The sequence below is a fragment of the Pseudoliparis swirei genome, chromosome 20 (genome assembly GCF_029220125.1).
Source record: "Pseudoliparis swirei isolate HS2019 ecotype Mariana Trench chromosome 20, NWPU_hadal_v1, whole genome shotgun sequence".
Classification (NCBI taxonomy): domain Eukaryota; kingdom Metazoa; phylum Chordata; class Actinopteri; order Perciformes; family Liparidae; genus Pseudoliparis; species Pseudoliparis swirei.
Window position 1 is genome coordinate 26,644,476 of NC_079407.1, and position 21,205 is coordinate 26,665,680.

The 21,205-nt window shown below is 44.8% G+C and overlaps 1 protein-coding gene across 2 annotated transcripts in view; it reads left to right on the plus strand.

Annotated features, from left to right (window-relative positions):
* The window catches only part of zgc:172282 (leucine-rich repeat and fibronectin type III domain-containing protein 1-like protein), a 98,823-nt gene that overhangs the window by 19,566 nt on the left and 58,052 nt on the right, over window positions 1-21,205 (plus strand). For both annotated transcript variants that reach the window (XM_056441454.1, XM_056441455.1), the window contains exons 2-7: window positions 2,305-2,521; window positions 4,450-4,601; window positions 6,089-6,342; window positions 6,453-6,696; window positions 6,793-6,950; window positions 8,326-8,697. In XM_056441454.1, coding sequence (XP_056297429.1) covers window positions 2,329-2,521; window positions 4,450-4,601; window positions 6,089-6,342; window positions 6,453-6,696; window positions 6,793-6,950; window positions 8,326-8,697 — 1,373 coding nt within the window. In that variant the 5' untranslated portion in view covers window positions 2,305-2,328. The remainder of the gene's footprint in view (window positions 1-2,304; window positions 2,522-4,449; window positions 4,602-6,088; window positions 6,343-6,452; window positions 6,697-6,792; window positions 6,951-8,325; window positions 8,698-21,205) is intronic.

The window sequence follows — 21,205 nt, forward strand, 5'->3', positions numbered from 1 at the left end:
GCATCATGGGCTGTATATGTGGATGAGTTGTTGGTAGAATGTTACTATATAGCAGTTTGTAATATAGCATGAGCAGCATTAGCATTAGCAGCATGGCGAGTGAATGACACCACCAGAAACAGTGTCTATGTTGCTTAAAAACTACTAAAAACATTCTGAACTAGAACGGGCACTCGGTAGAGCACATACCTTCGCATATCACAAGATTGGGCATTGAGTTATGAACATGTTGGCATTAGTTGCATTCCAATTGGATAGAAATTGACCGCGTTATGGTAAAAAGAAGATTTTGACCTATCCATGACCTTGACCTTGACCTTTGACCCGATCGATCCCAAAATCTAATCAAATGGTCCCTGGATAATAACCAATCATCCCACCAAATTTCATGCGATTCGGTTTAAATTTTTTTTGTTATGTGAATAACACGCATACAAATAAATAAATAAATAAATACACGGCGATCAAAACAAAACCTTCCACATTTTCAATGCGAAGGTAACAACAAACACAGCTCCTCTGTTATTCCTGTGCATGTCCAGTCTCTCTTCCTTCATCCACCACCTCTCTCTTTTTCCGTTCTCGAATGTGCAATAGTGACCAAGCCTCTCCAGGCTACCAACAGAACGTTATTCTGATAGTTAGCACCCATATTTTTTACCCAGCATGCATTTTGGTGGCGTACAATTGCAAATGTCCGATTATTAGTTTTTGACTCAATTAGTTGTGTGTAATTAATTGCTCACGAGTGAGAAGGGCGCACACTGCGAATGAGGGTCGACGCAGCGCAGTGCTAACGGGACATTAAAGCGACCAGCACCGCTCCACAACGTCACAAACACCGATACAGTTATTTTCTATCGTATCGTGCAATCGTAGAGGAGGTCAAAATCTATTGCAATTTTAAATGTGATGCGTCAAGGTATTACTTTTCGCACCGCCGGTTGGAAAGAGTTAGACGAGTCTCGCCGGAAACAGACACGGGGCGAGGGTCGGACGTCCCCGAGGGGCGAAAACTAGAGAGAGAAAAATCTCTCTGACAATCTTTTTTTATGAAACCGTGTTAAATTGTCCGTGTCCCCCGGGCCCTGAGAGTGTCATCATGCCCAGCGCTGTTAATTTGAAACACGGAACCGGTCCAAAATACTGAGGAATAACACGTCAAGTTTGATGTGGATTAGAGCGCGGAGCGGCCGTGCGCTCGGAGGAAGCCTTCATTTAACGTACAAGCTGTCGGCGATGAGACGTGAGAGATATTAACCTTTTTTTTGATGGCCCGAACCTATATTACATCTTGCCAAAATATCAAACATAAACCCCAGTGTGCTTCAGGAAAATGTCTGCCACACAGTGATGAAGCCCATTATGAGTTCACACAGCATTGGGTGTAATTTAGTCCATCTTCTGAATAGTGCAATGATCTATTCCTCACTCCTCTCCCTCTATCCTGGCTTTATCACGACAGCAACCATTTCAATGTGAAAAGACCAGATAAAGAGACAACATGTCAAAAAGACGACAGGATCTCACGGCTTCTTTCAGTGCTCATTGTGGTTTTCTTTGCGGTGAACTCGAGGTTGCACATCGGAGAGATTTCAAAAACTGTACGGACGAGTTTGTATTTGAGACTGGACTTGGAGTTGAGAGACAACCAGATTGTTTCACGAGCAACTAGTTTACAAGCGAATTTCAAGCTGATAATAGGCTTAATTCTGCCGATGGGTTTCCGAGATCTTCCTCTTTCGCTTTCCGCAAAGAATGTTTGCTCGAAAGAAACCAAAGACAGCTGAAACTTGATCATTCCCTACTATTCAGGCTATAATACCAGAACACTTCCAATGCCAAAATATGGTCTACAGATTCTACGTGTGAAGAATCGGCTATCTTTAACCCTTTATCGGGTGAGACACCATATATGATAACTTCATTGATGTTGATTTTCTACCTAAAAACTTTTTTTTTTATTATGTCACAACAGTAAAACAGTAGTTATATGTCCTCTAATAGCACTGTAGTGTTGTCATTCTAAATTTCAATGAGTGCCATATAAAGGATTATCCGGCTAAGTGTGCTGTGGTTAGCACGTTTGCCGATTAATGAAGATATCAACAATAGCGTCCGTGTTTGTTTTTCTGGTATAGCAGAAAAGTGAAAGAACCTCTCATGGTGTCGAGTCCACGGAAGGCTTTACATGCTCGTGAATGTTTATGCATACTTTGTTTTCTATTCGCCAGTTGCCAGCCGTGGAGGAAGGCTGTCTTTGTACCCGCTCAAACTCATTGCTCTTTTCCTTCTGTCTTCCAGTTTCCCTGTTCCCTGTGCAGGATCATGGAACGGCTGTGGTTCTCTTTGCTGCTGCTGGCGGCGGCGTGCCGGGGCCAGCCGTGTCCCAAACGCTGCATGTGCCAGAGCCTTTCTCCGTCGCTCGCCATTCTCTGCTCCAAGACGGGATTGCTGTTTATTCCTGCTGCCATTGACCGGCGCACCGTGGAGCTGCGGCTCCAAGAAAACTTCATTACGGGTGAGATACCCCGCCGGTCTGTCGTGTATTCCATTAACCGTGAATCAACGCGGGGAATTAAGCTTTTGTACATGGTCCAGTCAGTTCTATTCAATTCATTTTATACAGCCCAATATCGCGAAATTCAAAGGCTTTACAATGTCCCTGACCTTTGACCTCACATCGGATCAGGAAAAACTCCCATAAAATAGGACACATCAGCAGGGCCATGACAGGTGGCATCAGACCCAGACAGGTCCAATGGACCCGATGAGACTAGAAGTCACAAAGACTTAAGATATGCTCCTTAAGATATGATGGTGCATCACCAATCAAGGCTTTGTACGTTAAGAGAAGAATTTTAAAAGTGATTCTTGATTTTACGGGGAGCCAGTGCAGAGCAGCTAGTGCAGGAGTGATGTGATCTCTTTTCTTAGTTTTAGTGAGAATACGAGCTGCAGCATTCTGGATCAACTGGAGGGACCTAAGAGACTTATTAGAGCAGCCTGATAATAAGGAGTTGACTTAAGAGACTTATAGAGCAGCCTGATAATAAGGAGTAGACTTAAGAGACTTATAGAGCAGCCTGATAACAAGGAGTTGACGTAAGAGACTTATAGAGCAGCCTGATAATAAGGAGTTGCAGTAATCCAGTCTCGAAGTAACGAACGTGTGAACCAATTTTTCTGCATCTTTTTGAGACAAGATGTGCCTGATTTTTTTAATGTTACATCAATGAAAAAATGCAGTCCTTGAGATTTGCTTCACCTGGAAGTTAAAGGACAAGTCCCGATCAAAGATAACCATCATTAACCATCGTGTTGAATGATTTCCTCAAGAGGGAACATGCCGCATGCTATATTATTTAAAAGTACATTGCAAAAATAAGAAGTAATGTCTAGACAGCTTAAATATACCACTGATATTCAAAGGGCACGTTTGATGCAGCGAGGCGAGTGAGTCACAGGTGAGCGATGACAAATGTTCGCTCAAGTCATATCTCTTATGAGTCTGGTTCTTTTTAACTTTCAGACCGTAAAACTTTTTTGTTTTGTCCTTCAGTCGAGCAAATCTCATTCATGATTGATCAAATATCAAAGCGCTATCTCCGATGCGTTGAACCATAGTTATTTTTAAGAACCAAAGTGTTGCTTTATTCTTTTATTTTAATCTGGATTCCCTTTCGCTTCCACCAACGCAGCTCTTCACAGAACCAATTGAAGAATAAATTATTTTCCATAGTTTGATGAAATAAAAGACACAAACTAAAAAAAAAGTTATTTTCAAAAGGTCCAGTAAGATAATTAGATTCCCGATAAACAACATTTCATATCGCACATTACATTTAAGTCACGTTGTTCAATTTTGTTTTGGTTTGGCACCATTTTGTGCGAAACTCAATATTCTGTATTTCATTTAGGGGAAGATCAGATTATCTCTGCTGTCAATTGAGGTATCATGGGGTCCGGACTCTGAGAGGACTTGCTAATCAAAATCTAAATATCGATATATCAAATATGATCATAGCAGCACATTTAGCAGAAAGGTCCATAAAGTAACAGCCACTTTATTTGTTTTATACTCTCCTTACACTTATTCTTGCTATCCGGCTATCAAGGTTGTAGGAACCAGGGTCTTCTGTCTGTAATCAATCACACCTTGGGTTGGGGGATGACATCATCAGTGCTGACGGTGGTATGAGCACTGTATTAGCAATGTGCAGAGTGCTGGCAATTATCTACCCAATGGCACACACGAAGCTTTCATTCACATGATGGGTGTCGAATGACGGTCTCTGTCGGTATCTCTATGAGGCCACTGATTACGGTACTGGCATCGTAGTGTTAAACGACACCGAGCTCAACTCAATACTGTATTAATGTAATATATCTGATCACTTGGGACTCGGTTGACGGAGCATCTCTTTTTCTTCATTCTGCTCACCCCAGCTGTTCGAAGAAGGGACTTTGCCAACATGACCAGCCTGCTACACCTGACCCTTTCCAGAAACACCATCAGTCAGATTTTCCCTTCGGCCTTCAGCGACCTGCGGCGACTGAGAGCACTCCATCTCGATTCGAATAGATTGACTGAGATAAAGGTGAGACTGATGGACTGGTTTATAGAGGGAATGAATAGTCAGATGGATGATTGGAGTGATAAACAGACCAACGGGCCTTCGAGTTTGGATGGGTGGTGGGGTAGTTGATTTTCGTTGAACAGACTGGTCACATGAGGTTGAAGTCGAAGATCAATTGCGTAGAATTCTTTATTCTGCATGAATCGTGGGAGGGAAAGCTCAGTTTGCTGGACTGCAGAATGTCTTCAACTCTCTGAAGAAACCACAAGATCTTTATGCCCAAACCCGCCACATCGAAGTAGCGGTGACGCATACATCTTTAGTCCTCTTATGGATGATAACCAGCTTAAATGTATGTTTTAACCTTGAGGTCAGTTATTTACATGTCAGGGAGATTATGCTCAGCACAGACATACAAAGCATAAGTCCATATATGGAGATAGTCAGAATATAGACATTGAAGACATTGATCATATATGGACATGGATATAACATAGGCATGGAAGACATTTATCATATATGGACATGGTCAGAATATAGACATGGAAGACATTGATCATACATGGAGATGGTTCGAACATAGACATGGAAGACATTGATCATATATGGACATGGTCAGAACATAGACATGGAAGACATTGATCATGTATGGACATGGTCAGAATATAGACATGGAAGACATTGATCATAAATGGAGATGGTTCGAACATAGACATGGAAGACATTGATCATATATGGACATGGTCAGAATATAGGCATGGAAGACATTGATCAAATATGGAGATGGTCCGAAAATAGGCATGGAAGACATTGATCATATATGGACATGCTCAGAATATAGACATGGAAGACATCGATCATACATGGAGATGGTTCGAACATAGACATGGAAGACATTGATCATATATGGACATGGTCAGAATATAGACATGGAAGACATTGATCATATATGGACATGCTCAGAATATAGACATGGAAGACATTGATCATACATGGACATGATCAGAACATAGATATGGAAGACATTGATCATATTTGGACATGGTCAGAACATAGACATGAAATACATTGATGGAGATGGTCAGAACATAGACATGGAAGACATTGATCATATATGGACATGGTCAGAATAGGCATGCAATACATTGATCTCTAAGTAGAAAGTAGTTGACCCCACTGGTCCACTAGCTCCACCTGTTTGACTAGCATGTGTCCAGTCACACAGAGTTCATTTAGAAATATCAGCATGTGTAATTCTACAACAAAGCTGGACATATTAATAAATCATGTTGAGACCTCTCATAAACTGCTACAGTATTACATACACTGTTATCAACCTTAAAATATATACATGATATAAAATATCTCCACAGTGGTTAATAGATACACATATTTGAACGATAAAGCGACAATGACGGGAAGATAATCCTAATGGATCAGTAGGTACACTATCCTTTATGATATTGATGTGATGCTTGTTTCTGAATTTTTGATTTTTCACCAACCAGGATGAACATTTCCATGGCCTGACCAACCTCCGTCACTTGATCCTCGCCAACAATCAGCTCCTCTCCATATCTAGCCATGCCTTTGACGACTTCCTATCCACGCTGGAGGATCTCGACCTTAGCTACAACAACCTTGCCCAAGTGCCTTGGGACACGATCAGGCGCCTAACCAATGTCAATACCCTAAATATGGATCACAACCTCATTGAAAATGTTCCTCAAGGGGTATTCACCAACCTACACAAGTTGGCCAGGTATATTGATATAGATTATCTGATGTTGAGAGAACAGATAATGTAAAGATGCATAGGATGGTTTACTGATCAACTTCTGAACATCTTCTCCTTGCCCCTTCAATTAACAGGCTCGACATGACGTCCAATAAGCTGAAGAAGATTCCCCCGGACCCATTGTTCCTGAGAATCCCAGTGTATGCCAAGTCCAAAGGCTCGCCGCTCACCTCCCTGGTGTTGAGTTTTGGTGGCAACCCCCTTCACTGTAACTGTGAACTTCTGTGGTTGAGAAGGCTGACCAGAGAAGATGACCTCGAGACATGCGCCTCTCCCTCGGACCTCAGCGCCAGGTACTTCTGGACAATACCTGAAGAGGTGACATTTTAAGCTTTTCACTTGCAGGAAACTATTACAAAATGTTGTATAATCTTGAATCCACATCATTGAAATACATTTTTTTTCTCCCTTTAGGAGTTTATTTGTGACCCACCAGTTCTGACTCGTAAGTCACCCCATACAGTGACTATGGTGGGTCAACCTGCCAGCCTGAAGTGCAAGGCGAATGGAGACCCAGAGCCAGAAGTCCACTGGATCAGCCCTGAAGGGCGACTTATATCTAATAGCTCCAGGTACTACATTTATTTATCGACAGTTATATATTATGTTCGAATGCACCATGTTTTACTTTTCTCAATAGGTGTATCGATTGTACAATTTATCAAAATGAGGTGTTTATGTAGGGCATGCGACTCTGGCAAGCCAGTTGGCAGGTGCAAGAAAGGCGGCTGATGTATTGCTCCCTGAGCTGCTACTGGAACCGAGTCAAAATGTCAGATGAGGTTGTCTCACATATTTCCTGTTCTGGCTGGAGTGGTAGGGCGTGGGCACGTTGCTTGTTCGGGCTAAATCTGAATCAGGATTACAAGGCAGCTGTTGAGGTCACACCTTTGGCTATCACACATACGTTACACAACGATTGAAAGTATTTTGAACTATATCACGGAACCTTTAGATCTTTCTTGCCAACTTTTTGATTTGACATTTATACTTGTGTTCAGTCAAAGCTATGTCATGGAGATGAGGCATTGTTGGATTGTTGGAGGATACCATCTGGTGTAGGCTTACACTTTAAGGGGATGAAGCCCACAAGTTGGGGTGACAGAGCCTTCTCCATTTCTGCCCCCTCCCTCTGGGACTCTCTCCCCAAAATCATCCGAGACTGCACCGAACTTTCATTGTTCAAGTCACTAATCAAAACCCACCTGTTCAAAACTGCTTTTAATGTGTGATTGTGTGCTCCCTACGATCTTATTTGCTTTTATCGTTTGTTTTTTATGTAATTTTAGTTATTTTTATTGTATAGCTTTTAGGATATTTTAACTGTGTTGAAAAGCGTCTTTGAGTATTCGGAAAAGCGCTATAGAAATTAAATGTATTATTATTATTATTATTATCATTATTATTATTATTATTATTATTATTATTATTACAAGTTATCAGCAACTATCCCCTCATTTTAAATTTCAAATTTATTCAACCAGGAAATGCCTCATTGAGATTAAACATCTCCTTTACAAGAGTATCCTGGCCAAGACATCAGAAGTAGCACATTACACACAGTTTCAGACAATACAACATAAAACAGTGACAGACAATATTTAAAAAAGAAAGATTAAAAAAAAGAAAGAAAATCATTAAAAAAGTTAAAAAACTAACTGTTATTTTTTGTGATTTTTTAAAACAAATAAACTATGTTTTGGGGCAAGATAATAAGATTTAAATTAGATAAATAGGAGTTGCCTCTTGGATTGAAAGTGACAGATGGCAGATCGTGTTAACCAGATGTGATCATGACTGGGGAGAGAAAAGGCCTGTCCCATATCCTATAAAGTCTTGATTATGCCTTCTACCTCAACTTTTTACAGTATATATTTGTTCCTTTATACCTTCATACCAAAGTTAATACATTGAACTGACTCACTTTACGATCTCAATCCGTTTCAGAACGTTGGTTTTCCCTAACGGAAGCCTGGACATCAACGTCACGTCCCTGAAGGATTCAGGTAACTTCACCTGCATTGCCTCCAACGCAGCGGGCGAATCCACGGGAAGAGTGGAGCTCATCGTCACGGCGATACCCCATCTGGCGAACAGCACGAGCCGCGGCCGAGACCCGTCCTCCGAGCAGGCGCCGTCCGACATCCTGACCTCCTCGAAGGTCGCCAACGAGACCAGAGGGGCAGACCGGAGGGTCTCGTTGGTGGAGTTGACGGGGAACTCTGCCCTCATTAGATGGAGCAGCCAGACCTCCACAACTGGAGTTCGGATGTTCCAGGTCCAGTACAACAGCTCTGGGGACGACACACTGGTGTACAGGTCTGTAATTTTACATCTTTACGAGTTTTAATGGTGACTGCTATGGATTCTTTTGAGAAGTATTCGTGAAAAGCATTTCTGTGCCGGGTTCTGTTTGTTTTTAGTCGAGGTCAGTGTGTGTTGGTGTCTGAGGAGGCATCGTCCACTGCCATGTGGAAGACTGCCGATGATGAGACGATACAAATGGAGATTAGCCGGTAATCAAGTCGTAAAAGTCTAATCAGCTGATGCGATAAAGACATTTGTAGTGGAACAGAGTCATTACTGGGTTTGATGGTCTGGGCCAAATGGGATCGTGGCTGTTTTCAACGCTTGTCCGTCAACTTGCATCATTGCCGCATTGACGCGCTAATCAAGGGTGACCAGATTTGAGTTTAGTGGAGGCGGCAAGATGCTCAGTGTTGCCAGATTGGAAATGGTGAAGTATCGTACCAAAGGCTCAAGGTGGTCGTATTTGGAGGATAATGATCGTGTATCTGGCAACCCTGAGATCGGTCGACCAATGACTGTTCTCTATACAGTCAGAGCTCGCGCAAGAAGGTGTAACGTAAGGGAGATACCATTTCCAAAACTTGTAAGGGGTAATAACTAGTTTGTGAAAGACCCAGAGAAACACAAATATCCGACGAAGCAAAATCCCGGACGTTTTTGGAATCCCTGCCGGACACATTTTTTAGGTCTCAAAAGAGGACATGTCCGGGTAAAAGAGGACGTCTGGTCAGCCTAGCTAATCGTGTCGTTGCATTGCTGTCGTTGACTGGCATCCCATAATTAAACTGGTGACGATCAAATCGCTACAACATTTGGTTGAATGTAAAGGTTTCAATGTGGAAGGAAAGAACATTTTCGTGGATCCCATAACACAAACATGTAGGTTTACTGCTACTGCCCATACGGCGTACTGTCACCCCCAAGTCTAAATAGAACTTGAAATAAATTTCCATTTAAATGTCAATGGATTGAAATTAAATTAAATTATTCTTGCCGGTGTAACGTAATTCAGAATTGACAGCCTGAAAGAGCTTCTACAATAATGCTATCCACAGTCTGCTGTAGTTCTCTCCTTTAGGGAGACGTTTATTCACTGATCAAAAGCAAAGTACAAACGCTCACCAGCATGCAAGTCGAGGCCCAAAAACCACACTCTCTCCTCACATTAAGATTCAATCTTTTATACCCCGATCTCGTCACAGGTGCATATCTCACCCCCCCCTGAGATCTCCTTGACTCTTATCTTCTCATGAGAATTCACTCGTACCCCCGGGTGGGGGCTGTCTGTTGGCCGTGCCTCTTGGTATGTGTAAATACTGATAACAAGTGTGACTGTTGAATACTGTCAGGCGTGTAGCTGCCCTTGAGCTGCAGACACAATATCTCTCTCTCCTCACAGGCAAAGTGCCGTCTCTTCTGATGTTTTGCCAGAACCTATACATTACGGTCCTTTTAATACAGTTTTTCTCCATTGCTTTGGCTCAATTCTTGAAACAGAAATGACATTCTCAAAACAACTCGTGCAAACCTCCTAACCACTGGGCACTTGTTCACAACAGATTTGAATTTCCCATTCCTTTAATCAAATTGCAATTGTTTTAGAAACTCCTTGCAAATGACAAGTACAATTGCCTACAGCTTGCACACATTTCAAATGATTTAGCACATCTGTGCAAACGGTTAGGTTCAATTGCCTTCAGTTAGCCCAATTACCAATTGAATACATCTGGCTGGCCTAAATTGACTGTTGCTTCTCAGTCAAGTGGTTGTTCTCTGCAAAACATCTTGGCATAATTTCCTTGTGTACATCATCACCTGCACAATAGTTCACTCCACTGTCAAAATCGTTCAGGCACATAATACCATGAAAAATATCATGCTATATACTGTAATATGGATCTCTTGGATCATCGGCTTCATTTTCAGGTGCAACTAGAACTTTACTCATCAAGGGGGAGTTTCTCACATCCGATCACCAATCACACAGTAATTTTAGTGAGCTGACAGGTGCTATCCAGGAGTATAAATGCTTCCATCAAATATCTAGGGCTTGACAAAGTTCAGTACAGTTTACAGTATGAATATGGAAGCACTAAGCACCTGGCCAGGTAAACGAACAAGGGCAACTGCCTGTTCGAGGAAGAGGAGGAAGAAGAAGAGGAAGAGGAGCAAGGGTGCGTGGTGGTGGAGGGTGTATGAGCATCGGGCTCTAAACCAGAGGTCCCTTCTCCAGGCAATGGATGCTGCTTGTGCCGATGTCACGGCAGACCGGTGCAGGGGATGGTTGCGGCATGCACGGCGATTCTTACTGTAAGAATTTCCATGGCAGTATAAGTGCAATCTAGTATGTGATGTGAAACCTTGTTGGCTCCTCTTGAATGAATCTTTGTTCTGGTTGATACACATAGTATTCTGGAAAGAAAACATCTCCTACAGTAACCATTCAGTGTCAAAGGACTAAGCCAAGATTGAATTGTGCACATGAGGGATATTTCTATGGTCCACTGCCATACTGACAAAACATCTAAACATTTTGACCTGCAGTGTTTAAACAATGACGAAGGGACTTTTCATTTTGGGGGCACTGACTATTTGTATGAGAAAAGGAATGAGTTTTGACTGATGAGTTGTCTGTTTTGGGAGAGATATGACCTTTTGCAGGTGTGCCATAGTGTTTTGCTAAACCATCTAGGTTATTTTGGCAAATGTATTTAAAGCTTTGAGAATGTCCTTTTTTTCAAGAGAGAGATGAGCCACAGCAATCGAGAAGGAAGTTTTCATTTTGGGGGCACTGACTATTTTTATGAGAAAATGATTTGGGTTTGAAGCTTGAGTTAACTGTTTTGGGTGAGATATGACCTTTTGAAGGGGATCTATGTAGTTGTGCTGAACCATATATGCTATTTTACCAAATGCACTAAGAGCTTTGAGAATGTAATTTCTGTTTCAAGAATTGAGCCAAAGCAAAGGAGAAAAACTGTAAATCAGATTAATATTAACACCGGACAATATGCTATCACTGAACTAAGCCTCACTTAATGCTCCTCATTTGAATAGGTGTAAAGGTCATTGTGTAGCAAATCATATTAATCATTGCCCTACAGAAAGGGCAACGCTGGACTTCTGGAGAGCTTTGCAGGAAACTCAAGGAACTTTAATGAATGGTACTTTCTGTCACAACACGAACTCCATTATCAGCAGCAGCAGAATATCTTTTGAGGAATTGTTAGTGTAAAAAACAAATATTCTTTAAACTACCCAAAGAGCGCTTTCTAAACCTTTGTAGTCATGGTGAATCTTCCACACCGGCGGCGACATTATTTGCCAAATATCTCGGAGAGCTCTGTTTCTTTTTGTTGTGATTAGTTTCCATATGTCGGGGAGTTGTCATAGCAACAGGTTGGGTTAAAAATTCTCCTAGATCTTGTTATGAGTGACAGGTGGCTTTAATACTCCTAGGTGGCCGAATAGAAGTACAATCACTCTGTCTGCTGTGATTATGGAAGTAAATGAGAAATCTCGTCACTGCCCTGCAGCGTTACCTAATATCCGAGTCGTTTTACTCTTCCTCACTAGGGGGGAAGAATAATTATCGAAAGAAATGTGATAGAACGTGTCAAATCCATCCACATTGACGGGAGAATCAGACGGTACTCCATAATTTATTTATTTTTAAATTTATTTTACATTTATTTAACCAGGAAATGCCTCATTGAGATTAAAAATGTCCTTTTCAGCACATGACACATAGTTCCAGAGAATACAATATTAAACTGACATACAATATAAAAATTAAAAAATCATTTTTAGATCACAGCATGAATAAAACCAAAACTAAGACTCAAGTCATCATAACCCAGTTCACACAGGAGCACATACCTCCGTCAAAGAAAACATCGACAACCAGATGAATCTCCCTCCAACTCTTTTAATCTATTTTTAAAAACACCTATTGCGAGAACCGGTTCCCGTAGGCCACAGGTGTCAAACACGAGGCCCGCAAGGCCAAATCCGGCCCGCCGCGTCATCTTATGTGGCCCCTGACGGCTTGAAAGACATGTGATCCCCTTTTCTTAAAGAAATTGAAGAAAAATATTCCTTGCTTTTATTTTGAAGGTTTCAAATTAAATTGATTTATGTTGTAATATAAGAGACAATTTCTTTTGTACAATATGTCTACACTCAAATAAACAATAATCAAATGCAAAGAGAGTTATTTACCAATATGTTCGAGGAGTTTATAAAGTGTTTCCGGCCCTTTAAGAGCCTGCCGTGGACCCAGATCAGTCTGCAGCAAATTTGTGAACAAGTCAACACTTGAAAGAATAAATGATCTAAAATCCCCACATTGTGTAGAGAGGGAGAACAATGTTGCTCAGTATTTAACTTTCACCAATGTATTCATAAACATGTAAGCAAAATGGCTAAAATATAATTGTTAGATTCTGTAAACTGTCTTTTTAAAATTGACGAGTGAGCTGACGATGTGTGTGTGATTTTTCAAAAGTGATTACGATGTTCTTTCGGAGCTGGAGGACACTTGTATATTCAGACCGCTTAGCTAACGGTGGGTTGTCGAGCAGCTTCTTACAATTCCAAGCATGTTTGTCCATCTCCTGCACAGCAACCTCCCCACACCTGCACCTGCCCGTTCAAGGTTGGATGCAGTCAGTGGGCACCGCAGGGGACAAGTAATAACCCTCTCTCCAGATGATGTGAGCATATTCGTGTGGGTGGCTGTCAATCTGAGGAGCTTAGTGATATTCGGCAGATCGTCTGGAGGTTTACGTTACGTGTTAAATGTAGAACTCTAGACATTTTAAGCAATGAGATGTTAAGATGCTTCAAGAAGTACATGACAATTGTCAATTCTGGCTCATTTCTTTTGGCAGCGGGTCATTTTTATTTTATTTTTTTGCAACGGACAATGAGATGTATTTTTTGTATTTAGCTGCAGGAGAGAGAAACCTGTAAGGTAACCAACTCGACTACAAAGTTATCCCGAGGTGTTGAAATCAGATCACGGATGCAATTATTTTTGACGGTGTCTTTTATTAAAAGAAGTTGAATTTATTTTTTTTGGTGGCTTTTTGTAGTTCTGACAAACCGGCTGCTTCGAGAGTGTGTGCTGCCGTATTAAACCATACTTCTTAAGGATTAAAAGCTTTTTTTCTCTCAAAAAAATAGGAGATCTTGACGGAAGTTTAACAATTTCCTTGCAGATACCTGTCACATTATTATTACTATCTTTATTTTTCGGTTGAAAAATAAATGTCACCATTTAAGTGCACTGAAGAACATATTGAGGCTTAATCTTTAATACTTTGCCCTTACTTTGGCTGATCCATCATACCACCCAATCCTCATGGAGTGTTGTATATTAATAATTTCTCATAATCTTCATATATATATTTATCCATACTTCATCGGATATTAGATGTCTAGGGTCACGTTGCATGTGAGATGAATATACGTTAGGGGGGCTCATCATTGCATCAGCTGTGCTCTGATTAAAAGACAGAAGAAGAAATGTATGTGTGTGTATGTGTGTTTGTGTGTGTGTGTGTGTGTGTGTGTGTGTGTGTTTGTGTAAAGTTCCTCTCGTCTGTCTTTGGTCAATATCCACTTAGTGGTGAGGAGACAAGAGGGAAACAACAAAGTGGTTCCCCAAGGAGAGCAAGGACAGGCCATTTGAGCTTAACAAATGTATTTAGCTATTATGTATATGTATATATGTATATATATTTATATTACATTACACTACATGTCATTTAGCTGACACTTTTATCCAAAGCGATTTACAATCCTGTTACAATCATACATCTTAGACGCAGCTACAGGGAGCAATTCAGGGTTAAGGGTCTTGCTCAAGGACAAATGTATATATATATATATATATATATATATATATATAAATAGCTATATGTATATAATTATGTTTATATATATACATATATGTACATAATAAGTACATGCATTTGTATATATGTACAGGACTGTCTCAGAAAATTAGAATATTGTGATAAAGTTCTTTATTTTCTGTAATGCAATTAAAAAAACAAAAATGTCATGCATTCTGGATTCATTACAAATCAACTGAAATATTGCAAGCCTTTTATTCTTTTAATATTGCTGATTATGGCTTACAGCTTAAGAAAACTCTAAAATCCTATCTCATAAAATTTTAATATTTCCTCAGACCAAGTTAAAAAAAAGATTTATAACAGCTGAGTGTTTCTATTTCATCCTTCCTGACCGCCAGAGGCGGTGCTTAGCACTGGATATCTTCCGTCTTGCGCATAGCAGGTCGAGTATTAATAACAACAAAGTCACCCGTGACCTCGGATGACCCGCCCACCGGGTATAAATTCCGGTGTCATCCCGAGATCAGTTCTTTTTCATCTTCTCGCAAGCAGGCATCAGCTAAGGCTGAAGTTTAACTGAAGCTCGTCGCGGGGAGCCTTGTGACCAAATGGTCGGAGTTGCGATCCGTCGCCCTCCAGAGGCTGCGACGAGCTCTCCTCCTCGGAGGAGGACGTTGCGTTTCTCTACGGCGGTCCGTCGAGGCGGACCGGAGAACGCACGAGTCTTTTTCGGTCTTCACCAGAGCGCCTTCACCGCGAAGCTTCAATCGGGTGAGATCGAATACAATTGTTGCCTATGACGGCATATCCCACAGGAGGAGCTCGTTCCTGCTAACTGTGTGCTATGCCGAGCACGTCCGCTCGGTGCTGCTACACCGGCGCGACCGGCTCTCTGTAGCGATTGAGATAGCGTGTGTGTTGACTTTGGTAGCATTGCCGCCGTGCATAGCTAGCAGAGTGTGTCCACTCAGGCTAACGGAGCCTACGCTAAATCCGACAGCTACCTCCTGTTCCACAGGACCTCGGCCCAAGTAGTGGAGCGCTCTCGCTCAGGCTACTGGTGGGCGATTACAGCGCTAACGAGAGCGCGTCCGCTCGTTGCGGCTGGATGCCACACTGCTACACTGCTACCGGCTTCCAGTGAGCAGAGCGTCCCGCTCAGGTTCACCGGGGGGACGCTAAGGAGGCTATAAGTCGATACTGATGCATACTGGACATGTACCTCCATGACATCGCCGCTGTTACAGCTAGCAGAGCGTCTCCACTCAGGCCAACTAATGCCACGCTAATGCTGACAGCTACCAGACGAGTGAAGTGTGTCCTCACTCTCACTAGACATGCTGGGTTCTGACCCGTGTTCACGGGATCAGCGTCTACAGTAGTGCAGAGCTCTCGCTCAGGCTTACTGGGAGGCACCAGTAAGTACAGTTGCCATACTAGTGGAGAGGGTCCTCGAAGAGACCTGCCCTCTCACTGCGACTGTTTTCCACAGGACCTGCTCCCCCGTAGCACAGTGCTTTCGCCCAGGCTACTCGTGGGATGCTTGTAATTACAGCTACTGTACTAGTCAAGCGTGTCCTCACTTCCTCTCTCTAGGAGAGAGGCTGTTCTCTAGACCGCTTTCTAAACTGTCTCCACGGAACCTGTTTCCACAGTAACAGAGTGCTCTCGCTTAAGTTTACTGATAGGACACCAGTAATCACAGCTACTGTATTGAAGAGGTGTCCTCGCTCTAGACGGACTGTCTCCGTCCTGCTCCACAGGACCTGGGCCACAGTAGCGGAGTGCTACTGCTGCGACCCTAGCTGCTACAGCTACCGTACTAGCGAGGCCAGCGTCCGCGCTCTACCCTCCTAGACGGGCTGTCTCCGTCCTGCTCCACAGCACCTGGGCCACAGTAGCGGAGTGCTACTGCTGCGACCCCCAGCAGCTACAGCTACTGTACGAGTGAGGGCAGCGTTACGCTCTCCCTCACTAGACGGGCTGTCTCTGTCCTGCTCCACAGGACCTGCGCTGCAGTAGCGGAGTGCGCTCGCTCTAGCTCCTGCTAGGACCCCAACAGACAGGTCAGGTCAGCTCCAGGCCAGCCGACCAGTTGCAAGCGCCGGCTAGGAGCCGCAGGGGCTCCCCTAGCAGTGCAATCGGGCAGGCTAGCTTATAGAGTGGGTCTGCTGACCGCAGAACTAGCTCAGATAAGTCGCCACCCTAGTGCAGGGAGGACTGAAGCATCAGATCCACCCACGGCTGATCCATTCCCAAGGGAGGACATCCCAGTGGCAGCCCCTTGTAGGGGGCAGTCGACGGCCCCATCGGGTTCGTCATTCGCAGGGCACAGGAGCTGCTGGATATACAGCAGCCGGAACCCCACGCACGCTAGTGCATTCCTCAGGGGCATTCCCGGCCCTGCCACCTTTTCAGTCTCCCCTCCAGAGACTATCTGAGGGGTTACCATCTTACGATAGATCACCGAACCCCGGCGTCCATGCAGGATATGGCCAAATGTGGCCTTCGTCCCATGCCATCCATTGAGCTGACTATCGCATCCATCGGTTTTTGCCCAAGGGGACTCCGAGGCCGGATGACCGGTGCCCTCGAGCCCAGTCGGTTCTCAGGTGACCATTTTACCGTGCTTACTACACGGCAACTCCCCCTCCTATGTCATACTTGACTACAGCCTCAGTGATGCTTCGCTGCAGGCAGGTGCACTTACGTCGCGAGAACCTGGGCGCCTAATGCTCTCCAGGGTTCAGACCAGCTGTTTGGCGGCGAGGCGCCCTTGTCGGAGGCATGTAGGAACAAACTCCCTACTGTCCCAGTGAAATCAGGGACCTGCTCTACAGGCGCAGCAGCGCACGGTGCAAGCCGGTTAGACCAGGCAGCAGTTATCTGGTCTTCGCAGGACCGTGTCCACCCCGCAGATTCGGGGGCGCCACATCTTGTTTTTCTCAGGCTGAGCCCAGCAGACATCCTTCGTGTGGTCTCCAGAGGAGATCGGCTCATGTCTGTCGACTTAAGGGAGGCCTTTGTCAGGCTCCTAGAATGCTTCACAGACGGTTGCTCTGTTATGCTTTCCAAAGCCGTTATTCCCAGGCTTCTTCCAGGTGGACTTCCCCAGGAGTTTCTACAAAAGGGCATTACTGCCGCCCTGCAATCACCAGGGCGTGAGGAAACTGCCATCCTGGACGATCTGGCTATGTGCGCCATACCCATTTAGGGCCACACAGTGCATTACTTGCACTCTCTCACGCCGCCCGGTTGGGCCTTCGTGAACAAACAACTGTGAGCCATTCTCAGAGCATAACCTTTATTGGTGTAGCTCTAGATGCAGCCACTAAGCGGGCCTGACCGTCACTCAGACAGGTGGACATCATCCTCTGCAGCCTTCCCCTCTCTGAGGGGGCAGATGGCTGTCTTTTATCCTCTCTTCTTGCCTATCGGGTAAATTGACAGCTGCATCAGCTGTCTTACACTCTTTCTCACGTTGCCCGGTTGGGCCTTCGTGAACATAAAGAGTTTTCTGAGCCATTCTCGGAGCACAACCTTCGTTGGTATAGCTCTAGAGGCAGCCACTAAGTGGGCCTGCCCGTCACTCAAGCAGGTAGATACTCTCTGAGGGGGCAGGCAGTGGTCTTTTATCCCATTTTTCCTTGCCTATGGGGCAAATGCTTGGGCTGCTGTCGCGGTGCCCTTCGCATGGAGGGCCTAACAGCCTTCGCCAGGGGCCACAGGCACAAGATGGGGTCACAGTGGTGCCTCGGCTCTATCCCGTGAGGGTGAGAGCATACCCGTCAGAGGGTATCCCCAGGAAGGGTCCGCCCGCTGGGAGGTCGCCACAGCAGACTCCGCCTCTCAGTGGGGCGCAGTCTGGCGGTACAGGACTTCCAGAGGACAGTCTATTCGCGACACTTGGGTCTGGAGCCACAGGCCATGCACCTAGCGCTCAAACAGTTCCTGCCATACTTGGGAGGGAATATGTACTTGTTGGGCGAGACATCGCCTCAACCACGGGTTGGCTTGAACCTCCAGGGGCCCCTAGGGCGGCAGAGCTGCTACGAAGCTCCCGTGCCCTTCTGATTTTTCTTACTCCGGTAACCCTTCACCTGACCAATTGTCGGGCGAGGTAGCGACCAGGAGAACGGAACCAGGGCGTTCCCCACATTTCCGCTGATCTTGCCAACTACTCGGGGTTTTCAACAGGGCCACCGAATTTTGCTGGTGGCCCCCTTGCGTCCAGCCAGGACTTGGTTCCCCTAGCTGCACAGACTTCGCTGTGAGACGCCACGGTGCCTCGCTGACATGTGGGACCCCCTAGCACAGCTAGATGGTGGGACCTGCCATCCCGATCCCGGCCGTGCCCAACAAAGGGCTTGGCCGCAGGAGAGCAGAAGCAGCTGAACAGAATCAGTCCAGAGGACTATTCTAAATGCCGGAGTGCCATCCGTCTACGAGACGTGCAGACCGAAGCCGCTTCCCGACCAGCGGACGGAGGGACCCAGTGCGGTGCCTCGTGCCTACGGTACTCACGCCTCCGTCATCCCTTCTAGTTAAGGGCATGTCTGCCTCTATCCTGAGGGACTACATAGCTGCCATTTCAGGGCAGCATGCTAAAGCCGACAATGATGCGGAACAGCCACAAGCTGGTGTCCCTCTTCATAAGGAGGGCTTCAGTGACTATCCCCTGAGCCCCCCCCCCCCGAGGGCTCCTCCAGGGGACTTGCCCGGGTACTGGACACCCTATGCTCGCCTCCCTTGGCAGAGGCAGAGCTGTGGTTGCCGTCGGCAAAGACCTTTCATCCTTGCCATAACTGCGGCAGAGCAAGTAGGCAAGCTACACGCCCTGTCGGTCAATGAGCCTTGTCTGAGGGGAACTCAGAGGGCTCGGGTGTCACACTGCGGCCTAAAGCAGTGGCTTCCCCCAAAGGTGCTGGCACGCTCGGGTCTCAACCAGCCTGTCCAGCCTGCACAGCTTGACCACCATAACTAGTCAGTTAGGGTGGATCTAAGAAGGGCTATGCCACTGCAGAACAGTGCCTGTTCCACTAGATAGTGGAGGCCATTGCCTGTGCATAGGTGGTGAATGTCCGTGCTCTGCCATCCAGAGCAGGGTGTTGTGCTACCAACGGCGTTCCCACATCACGGGCGACCCGAAGAGGTATGCCCGTAGGGAATATAGGTGCATATGTATGCAACAGCCTCAGGGGCATCATTGCGCACATTCACCAGAGACTACAGAGTGAACGGGAACACCCTCCATGCATTGCAGGTGGTCCAAATCCTCTGCTTGAGTCATATGAGGTAGTTTCCTTGGGATTCCTCGTGACACTGTTGATATAAGTCATCCAGTGCTAAGCACCGCCTCTGGCGGTCAGGAAGGATGAAATAGAACGCAAGTTACGTATGTAACTATGGTTCTATGAATCCTGGATGACCGCCAGAGTTCTTAGTCACTCGGAATCTCGTGAGTGCGCGAGAAGATTCCGTAGAACTGATCTCGGGATGACACCGGAATTTATACCCGGTGGGCGGGTCATCCGAGGTCACGGGTGACTTTGTTGTTATTAATACTCGACCTGCTATGCGCAAGACGGAAGATATCCAGTGCTAAGCACCGCCTCTGGCGGTCATCCAGGATTCATAGAACCATAGTTACATACGTAACTTGCATTGTCAAGGCTCAGGAAACCCTTGCAGGTGTTTCGAGTTAATTAGACAATTCAAGTGATTTGTTTAATACCCTACTAGTATACTTTTTCATGATATTCTAATATTTAGAGATAGGATATTTGAGTTTTCTTAAGCTGTAAGCCATAATCAGCAATATTAAAAGTAAATATCTCCATCGTACACAACATCTGGTTATCTAGACGTCGCCTCCAGTCTCCTTTTCATTCAACTTTTATTTCTGCAGGCAACTTTATTTATTATTATTTTAACAGTTTTTGAGAAGTTCAGAGCATAAAGAGAGGGCTCTCTCTCACACTCGAAACCCCCTGACTGCTTACAATCAATGCCAGAGAAACACAGTGTGTGTGTGTGTGTGTGTGTGTGTGTGTGTGTGTGTGTGTGTGTGTGTGTGTGTGTGGGCATACTTGGTCGGCAGTGTATCGGTTAACCCTGTGTCTTCGAAAAACCTCCGACTAATAGGATCAATGCCTTTACATGTGTGTGACAGTTTGTGTGTGTGTGTGTGTGTATGTGTGTTTGTGTGTGTGTGTGTGTGTGTGTGTGTAAGAGCCAGAAACATAACGTCGGTTTAGTGGCATCGATGGCAGCAGATCTCAGCAGGAGGCGTCTCTAAGAGTCTCTCATGTCGATGTCTCTCTTGCTGTGTGTGTGTGTGTGTGTGTGTGTGTGTGTGTGTGTGTGTGTTATTTAAAGGGAGACTGCAGACACTCACTTGTTCTTTTTTTGTTAAGTGTCTGTTTCATAACTCTTTTGTAGATAATATTCATTCGTTAATTAAATGTGGCATTTACCTGCCAACCTGGAATTTAAACTAAACTAATAGTAATGGTGTGTGTGTGTGTGAGACAGAGTGCATGATTATGTGAGTGAGAATGTGTGTGTAAGTGAGTGTGTGTACGCATCATCTCACTCTTCCGGTAAGCTCTGGTTGCCAGCTCAACAGCGAGCATGACTTCTTCTTCTCTCCC